General features: G+C 40.5%; 1 protein-coding gene across 1 annotated transcript; it reads left to right on the top strand.

Moving 5' to 3' along the window:
* The first annotated feature begins 1,962 nt into the window (after positions 1 to 1,962).
* On the top strand, positions 1,963 to 8,644 carry tm4sf18 (transmembrane 4 L six family member 18). Its single transcript, XM_041934865.1, has 4 exons — positions 1,963 to 2,322; positions 5,828 to 5,896; positions 6,450 to 6,592; positions 7,349 to 8,644. The coding sequence occupies exons 1-4, from the start codon at positions 2,143 to 2,145 to the stop codon at positions 7,545 to 7,547; spliced, it is 591 nt and encodes a 196-aa protein (XP_041790799.1). The 5' UTR covers positions 1,963 to 2,142; the 3' UTR covers positions 7,548 to 8,644.
* The last annotated feature ends 747 nt before the right edge of the window (positions 8,645 to 9,391 follow it).

Below are 9,391 nucleotides of genomic sequence, written 5' to 3' on the forward strand. Positions count from 1 at the left end.
TCAGCTGTGCACAAAAGATATCCCACAGCTAATCATGCAAATTACCATGAAATTAACAGAGTGCATTCACTTCCCCTGAGTGTTTTTCATTTTGATGATTGCATGGCCTCTTCTACTGGCACAGCTCTTTGGACATATGATCTGGAACAAGGCATGTTCTGCATCTATTGTACTGCATGCTGTCAAGCACGCTGGATGAGCTTTATCTTTGAATGAATTTTTAGCAGTCGGGAGACGCCCTGCTACCCCTCAGTGTACCACGCAGACAGGATAAATACAGACAGACAGACAGACAGACAGACAGACAGAGAGGGTAAATTATATTACAGAGTATGCAGTGGCCTGGGTTGTGTGAAAAAAAGATGTTTGTATATATGGGTGAGCTGGTAAACAGCTTGAAAACCACTCATATCCTGGAGCAGGAAGCTCAAACATGATTCTACTTCAACACAAATCTGTTGATGTAGAAACATGATGTTGGACTTTGTTTCTTTGCTGATCTCCTTACAGCGTCGAACCCCACCTGGTACCAGCCGTTTACTGCTATAAAGAGCCATGTGTTCTGTCACCCAAACACACTCTGTTTTACATAATCTGCCTTAATTAACACTGTTCGAAGCGGTTTGTTAGTTAGTGGCCAGTTCCAGCTTACAGCTCACTTTATCTGGATGTGCTGCATTCCAGATGGATTATAAAGGAGCTCACAGCATGCTGGGCCCCCGAAACACACATATGGACACATACAGAGCCTTTCTGACACAGCACTATTAGGAGTCATGTTGTGCCCTATTGCCCCACATAGACCTGCTGAGCTGTTGTATCATCCTGACCTAGAAAGAGGCAGTCTTGCCTCTGGGCATTATGATAAAACATTTTTGTATTGGATTGGTCCTTGTGAAAACTCTATTACTATATAAATGCTCTAATCAAGGTTTGTCTTCTGCTTTTTATAAATGCAATTCTCACTCAAAAGCATTAATTAACTGTAATGTTCATCATCATCTAGCTAATACTTCAGCAATGTTCTTGCAAGTGTTGGAAAGTAACTAAACACATTTACTCAAGGACAGTACTTCAGTACATTTCTAAGGTAGTATTTCCATGCTCTGCTACTCCACTACATTTATCTGATATCTGTTTGATTACTAGATACTTTGTGGGTTTTAGATTTTACATACGAGACATATGATCAGTTTAAAAGAAATGATGCAATGTTGTAGATTTTACAACTAAAATTAGCTTGACAGGTTTCAATTGGGCCAAACATTGTAAACTGAGAAATGTGCTGGAGTTCTTGTTCCTTTTCTTTATCTATTAAATGAAAAGATGATGTAATATAACACTGTAGGTATTGCACAGATTAGTATTAAAACAGGCAATTAGTTATCACCAGAAAATGTACCATTTTGATCATTAATCAATCACTGAGGTCATCAAGAGAACTTGCAAATGTCAGGGTGTGCTTCTTCTGCCTTCTTTAGTAAATTTACTAACTCTTTGTCTTGAGACTGTCTTTGAACAGCACGCGGTAGACTTTTTGAAAATCTTGTAGGCAAAATGATAGTAATCAATAAAGTAAGTAGTCATTAATAATAGGGTGCATATGCCATGTGTACTCCATGTAGAAAAAGGGGATTAGGAATAAACAGGCTCATGTATTTACACATGTCAACCTGTTGCAGTGACTCAGTCATTCAGAGGGAAATTAATTCTGTAGAGTGCTGTATGAGGCCCTGCAGGCCAAGAGGCTGTGGGAAACACGCACACACACACACACACACACGCACTCTCTTTCTCTCTCTCTCTCTCTCTCTCTCTCTCTCTCTCTCCTGGGATTTTTCATATTTCTGGCTGAGCTCTGTGCAGCCATTGGTCAGCCTCTTCCTGTGAGTGTGAGTGTGTTTCCTGGCGCACGTTGTGTCATTGCAGAACTCCCTCTGTAAGGAAGGAGAATCTGTTCAACACGCACACACACACACACACACACACACACACACAGCACACTTTCGTCACTAGTTTTTTCTTCCTGGCTCCACAGCTGCTCCGACCCTTCCCTCCCCTCTTTCTCTCTTTCTCTGCTCTCCCTGGTCCATTCCAGCTCTCTCCTCTCTGCCTGCGGTTGTGAGTGTTTTTGGGTGAGCGATGTGTTGTTCGGTGGGTTTCGCCAGGTCTCTGGGTCTGGCCCTGCTGCCTCTGGCCCTTTGCTGTATCCTGGCCAACCTGCTGCTGCTGTTTCCTATGGGAGAAATCACCTACATCCAGCAGGACCGCCTGGCCAGCTACATCTGGTACTTTGGTGGACTAGGAGGAGGGGGACTGATGGTGAGTGAAAAACTCCACTTCTGTTCTAATTAGATGATGGAAGCCTCTGGTCAGTGATATTTCTAGGATTATACTGTAGGTTTTGGTCAGATCATCAGGTTTTCTCCATGTGGCAACATCTCGACTGGTGACATGTTTTGAAGAAAGAACAACCCCACACCAAGGTCCCAGTATTTTATCATCAATGTTTCAACTGTACTTGGCCCAAACAAAGTGTAGTGTGGTCATCCTCTCTTCAGAATATCAACCTTCATATTGTGGGATGCCTTGCCTTTAATTTTATACAGTTCTAAGTTACAGTTCTTCTATAGTTTTGCTCTACATATATGTGAAATGTGATTACCAACTTAAAAAACACTGTTTTCTTCTGATATTTTTTCTCAGATGTTTTTTATGCCAATTTATAATAAAAAATATCATTTTTTCTTTGCATGAAACAAGATTTTACATAAAACTGATTTATGACATATTAGCTGTTGGTCCACTTGGTGCACATCCTTTCCTCCGTGTTCTGCCACTTCAGTGGGTTACCGCAGATGTGAGCTAGCTGTACAGACCAGGTGTTTTACAGATAAGAATATTATGTTTACTCAAAGTATAGAATATGTGTTTGTGGCAGGTTTTGGCTACTTATTTCTACATGTTATGAGTGTTGAAAATTCATAATAATATGACAATAAGCTGTTATTGAAAGCTGTGACTTCAGAGGGTAAAGAGTCACATGTCCGTTTAGTCAGACTATAGCTTTCATTCGTACTTCATTATGTCATGTTGTTTACAAGAGTGGGAATTTTTGGTTTTGGTGCAATGTGGCAGCGTGTTTCCAAACAAATAATCTGATTGGATTATTTTGCCTGTCAGAAGAGGATAAAACGATGTGAATGCAGGTTTAATTGAGGTCACTGGTACCACGTGGACCTCAGAAAAACTCACTGATTGAGACTCACTTTTTATTTGGAACCAAAGCGAGAAATTGTCTTTACCGCTGTATATAACAAAATGAATAAGATTCTTTGACAGTATGTGAGCCATGTGACACTAAAACGTCCCACTGAGAGTCATTTTGAAGCCTATCATATACAGCCAATGCTCATTTATGCTTTTAACTTGCTTTTCTCAGCCTTTTGACTTATTGATACCTGCCTACAGGATACACTTTAGGCTCCTGAAAACATGATTTTAGACCAAACGATTATGAAATGTCAGTTGTTTCACACCATCCAGTGTGAGTGTCTTTGCAGTTGTTCATTGAGAACAATGGAGTGTTGTGTGAATTCACAGTTAATCCGTCTGCTCTGCATGCTGCTGATCTGATGGGGTTATGCTCTGACTGAGCAGAAAGGACCTGTTCTTTTGGTTTGGTTTTAAGGAGGAATAGAGGAGAGATTGTATTTTCTCAGACAAAATTAACCTTGTTGACCAGCAGGGCACTTTTGTTGGGTATATAAGGCTTCACTTTCTATAATATTTAGATCCTTCTGTGCTTTGTTTGTTGTCTGTGCAGGTGAACGTCGTAGCACGCATGACTGAAATAGATTCAATATTTGACTGCAAAGAAACTGGTACATAAAAACTAAATTATACAGTAGATATACCAGGCATGTGTCCTTTTCCACTTAAACTGTAGGCCTAATAGTGCCTAATAGTGTAAAAGCAAACATTTACAAGTATTAAGCTTTCTCATGGAGAAGAAACACATTTTAATCCTTAATTTCTGCAAAAGTTAAGTGTAAACCAAAAAAAGCTCTCAAAACAAGCAAAACGTAACAAACGGCTCATTGTTGGAAAACTTTATTTATAGTGCTGATGAATCAGCGCAGAAAAGGGAGACCAAACGTTTCAAAACCGGAAGAGGATGCAGAACAATAATCAGAGGAATTATTAAGTCTGATCAAGTTATAGAGTCCGAGCCTTAAGCGTTCCTTTCACATGCTGAAAATGACGCTTCCTGCATGTGTTTCACAATAAAAGTGAGGCCCCTTGAACTCCTGGAATGTTCCTAATGTGAACTGTAGAGGAAGTGTTGAGTTTGTGTTGACATCAAACAGCAGCAAACTGGAGAAGAAATAACATCCTTTAAGAGCCTGTCTCAAGTAATGGCCTGGCTCTTGCTTTAGTTAAGGTAAATAAAGGCCTTGCTTACTTTTTAGGAATGCACAGTAGTTAACCTGTTATTGCATCTGTTATTATGAGAAAGAGCCTCTCTGCACACTATGTTAATTCTGTAGATTTTCATACATGAATTTATGTTTTTTTTTCTCCCTTTGAGATAACTTCGTCCTTATTTTTTCCTCTTTGGGCTTTTCCTTTCTCTGTGGAAATGACAGAACACGAAAGAGTCAAAGAGCAAGCTGAAACTCTCTGATAGAAATCTATCTTTAGCTCCCTTCCTCTCCCTTGCTCTTCCTCCCTCCTTTTTCCTCCTTTCTTTTCTCGCTGTGCACTTCCCTCGGTATTGTCAGTCTCTCTGTGTCTGCTTCTGCTAAAAGATAGTGCTTTAGGAGGACATCCAGGATGTGTATGTAACGATGCCTACGATCTTTGTGTCTGTGTGTGTGTGTTGGGAACTTCCCTCCCACTGTTAGGATGTAATTTAAAGTCCTTGGCCGCTGGGGCAGAGACAACAGCACAGGAAAGAGGAGGAAATAGGGAGGGAGGCATAGTAAAGGAGTAAAACCCTGAAACAAACATGTGGAATTATCTCTGGCCGTTATTTTGCCCTCCTCATAATTACACTGTACCTAAGCTGTTGGTACACTACAGACTGTTTATGTCAGGACTTAGTATTAGAAATATCCATCATAAATCATGTATGATCTGCTCTATCAACATGCCCTGACTGAAATATTTCAACAACCATCAGGCAGATTTTCATTAAATATGGTCACAAGAGGGTGAATCCCAATGATTTTGGTGATTCGTAGACAAAATATTCAGTTTTGCAAGACTTAAGTTGATGATACTTTCAAATCTCCTCTCCATGTTAATGCTAGCATAACGTGCTAATAGTCGAAGATTGCATTACCTCCTGCCATGTTATTTGACATGCTACATACCCTATGTTAGCATGCGTAGCACAGCGAGGCTTAAGTGCAGCGGATACAGGCAAAATAATTCTGAGCCTGCCGAAAGCTGAGCCAAAGCTGACGAGTAAGGGTGAACATGGCCGAGTCTAACATGTCCTAAAGTGGGTCCTCGGTGAACATCCATCTGAACAATTCTGCTTTTAACAAGGATGGTGACTGACATAGATAGACTGTGCTGTATGTGAATTACTGTGCTGCATCTGACTTGAATTGACTTGACTGTGATATGAGAAGCAGGATCAATAATCTGACCTTCTAGTAAAATATGATTGATGCACTGTAGCTTTAGCATCTGTATTAACTATTGTCATTTTCTTACCAGAGGCATTTCAGTGTGTGTCATCTCCTTAACAGTCTAAACTCGAAAAAAAGAAAGCTGTTATTCATAAATTGAACATTATTCTTTTCTGTGCTTCCAGATGTTGGTTCCAGGTGTGGTCTTCATCACTCTGGGGAAATGTAGCTGTTGTTGGAATGAGAGCTTAATGGTAAGGACTCACCAAACTATTAATGATACTTCAAATCCACTATGCTAAGCTAAGTCTGCACTAAAAACTGATTTTACATTCTGCCTAAGATCCAGGGTTAACATTGATGCTAAGCTAATGCTATCCCATACTGTGTTTATGCCCCCAAACCTTCTTTCACCCCTTGTAACTCTTCATAGTGTTTCTATTTTCCAGTTTTTTCTTTACCACTTGGAGAATAATACTGTACAGTTGTCATTAAGCCAGCTAACACTGTGTCCTTATTAGGTGGAATGCTAATGCTAATCCAGCTATGACAATTCAACAAGGGTCCCATTGTTAGTTAACACTCAACACAGTAAGCTTGGCTCACACCACTCAAGCCACATGCTGCAGCTGCAGCTGTGTGTGTATGTGTGTGTGTGTGTGTGTGTGTGTATAGCAGCTGCCTCTGTAACTTATCTAGAAAATGGATATATGAAGCATCTTACATTCATACAGCCATACACAGGGTTACAAAGATGTCCAAACGTGTGCACGTTCTTTTTTAAAATCACTTTTTGCTGCTCTCCAGATGTGCGGGTCAGTGTTGGCAGCTGTGGTCGGTCTGGTGGGGTCTGGCTACTGTTTCATCATATCAGGGTTCGCCTTGATGCAGGGTCCCCACTGCTTCACCTCTTTAGGATGGTCGTATCCCTTTGCAGACCAGGGGGGCAGGTAGGGAGATGCTGTACCATGCATGGTGGCGTGAGAACATGCACACGCAGTATGTATGTCTCCGAGGGCTGCAACTAATCATCCAGATTTTCTTTTTTTTAAATTAATTTATTAAACATTTAGTCTATTAAATGTCAGAAAATAGTGCATCACAATTTCCCAGAGCCCCATGTGACATCTTAAAATTGCTTGTTTTATCTAACAGTCCAAACCCCAAAACCAAAAGTTGTTAAATTTACATTTATATTGAGGAAGAACAAGCTAAACCCAGTTTACTAGCAGTTGTCTTCCATTTAGATTACCTGTGAGTTTGGTGGTCAGAGGCCACTGTGACCTCACAAAACATTTTTTTTGATCATAACTCAAGAATTCATACATTGATTATGACACAATTACACACAGATGTGTAATAAAACCATGAAGTAATGATATCCAAAGGTCAATTTCACTGTGACATAATAATGCAATTATTCAACACCATAACTCAACAGAACAGAAGGCAGATTGTGACCATATGTCACATTTGGTCAGATACTGAATTGATGACATTAAATTGATGAGCATCCACCTTGCATTATTGCTTACTTATGTCGTTTAAGTCATGAGCGTACACACACAGACAGCTCTACCCCGTTAGTATTTCAGCAGAGCATTTTGTATAGTGCCGCACACAGCAGCTGCATTTCTGCCACCATTTCTGCATTGGTTACGCCTCACCCTGTCTCTAATTGTCTGATCTCTCTCTCTGTGTTCCAGGTATCTCTTACAACCAGAGACTTGGTCACGCTGTCTTCAGCCGGCTCATATCATAGAGTGGAATGTGACTCTGCTGTGTGTGCTGCTGGGCCTGGCTGTGCTGGAGTTCATCATCTGCCTCTTACAGCTGGGAAACGGTTTAGTCAACGCCGTCTGCCGGCCCTGCTGCTATAAGCAGGAGTACAGCCTCAATGCTTAGATAAACACACACATGCATGTCGACTCCCCTGCTGAGACACACGAGCATAATTTAATGCTCACATAGAAATTCACACATTCAGCATGTATGCACACATACAGCACATTAACGGACACATGCATACGCAGAGGTCTGGACACACAGCCTCATTGCCCAGTGCTCTGTTTGTGTGTGTGTGTGTGTGTGTATGTACAATACAACCTTTCTACTTACAGTAGACACACGAACAAATGCAGTATCATGAACACCTGGCAGCCACATCAGTGTAACTGTTATACTTTCATGCTTTTAATTTTAACTGTTAAAGTGGCAAAAATCACTTTGCAGTCATTGATGATGATGATGAGCTTTTCTGCTGCAGCAAGTCTCTAAATGTCTAAGGCAACAGGTCATTAGTCCACAATAATGTGGATGTGTGTGTGTGCATGTGTGTTTTGAGTACACCATAGAAACATAGAAAAAGGGTTACTTTCAAACTGGTGAAAGGAGACTGAGCAGACCAACAAGTGCAAGCAATAAAAACAAAGTAGAGCTGTCGCCCACTTCCTGTGGTATCATTATTTACTCTATACTTTGTGTACCATCATAAACCAGCTACGCTACCGTTTGTATTGTATAAACAGATGATGCTAGAATTGAAATCAATTTAATTAGACTAGTATACTGACTGTATGATGGCAGCCACATATTGTTTGATAATTTTGGAAATGACATCAGCTCAGTCATTGCTGGTGGTGTCTTTGCAAGAAGTCATTTCGATTCATTTAGTTTTTCACCAGCATCTTGGCTGACACAATAATCTTGATGAACCAGGAAGTGTCCTTTCTGTCCAGTTTTATTCTTGTGGTTCCAACATTTATACACTGTGTTGGATCACTGATGTATTACGAGCAGATGTGTGTGTGCGTGTGTGTGCGTGCGTGTGTGTTTGTACACTTGTTTTCATTCTCAGAGCATTTTGTTGTGAATTGTTTTCTTTGCATCTTTCAGATTGTAGATCAGTGTTTTAACAAACATTTTATATATATTTTAGTGACATATTTTTGTAATGTATGTTTGTTTTTGCTGCCTTGAATAAAAAAAAATAACTATTTCCATTTTAAGTATCCAGCGAGTCATTCAGTAGAAGCTGATTGTGCAGCTGATCTTCGTCCACCAAAAAACAGGTTCAAATTCTTAGTCAGGACATTCTCAAGACATTTAGCAACTGCACTCTGAAATCCCGACAGATATTGGTGGTGAACAATGTGTAACATGCAGCAGAGCCGCAGTAGATGTGTGCATGTGTGTGTACGTGTGTGTGCATGTTTGACTCCCCTCCTGCACCTCCTCCAAGCTGTTTCCGTAAATGTCATGTTTCCCTCAGCTCATCTGATGGGAGCAGGGCCTCTGACACAAATGCAATATTAACTTCGGTGTGATAGGTCAGAATGTTAGTTTGTGTGTGTGTGTGTGTGTGTGTGTGTGTGTGTGTGTGTGTGTGTGTGTGTGTGTGCAGCCTGCTAGGTGTGTTGTAATCAGTTCTTGGACTAAAGTTTTTGTCCTGGAGTTTCCAGAGTTGCATGCTATTGATCCATAACAGAAGCCTAACTGACCCTCGGCGGCCACGCCCATTAGTTGTTTTTCAGCAAATTAAACAGAACACACTGTCACAATGTGTCTATGAGGAGATTTTTTCCTTTTACGTCGGAATAAAAATGCTTGATAAACCTGAAAACTCTAATAAACCAGTCTTGAAGGTAGAACTAATCGGCTGGAATTGATTTAAGAGGCAAATGGAAGCAACTCAACTGAGTAATTAAACTACTTGGCTTGGTTAGGCTGATTGAGTGGATTAATTCAAC

The sequence above is a fragment of the Chelmon rostratus genome, chromosome 4, assembly GCF_017976325.1.
Source record: "Chelmon rostratus isolate fCheRos1 chromosome 4, fCheRos1.pri, whole genome shotgun sequence".
Taxonomy (NCBI): domain Eukaryota; kingdom Metazoa; phylum Chordata; class Actinopteri; order Chaetodontiformes; family Chaetodontidae; genus Chelmon; species Chelmon rostratus.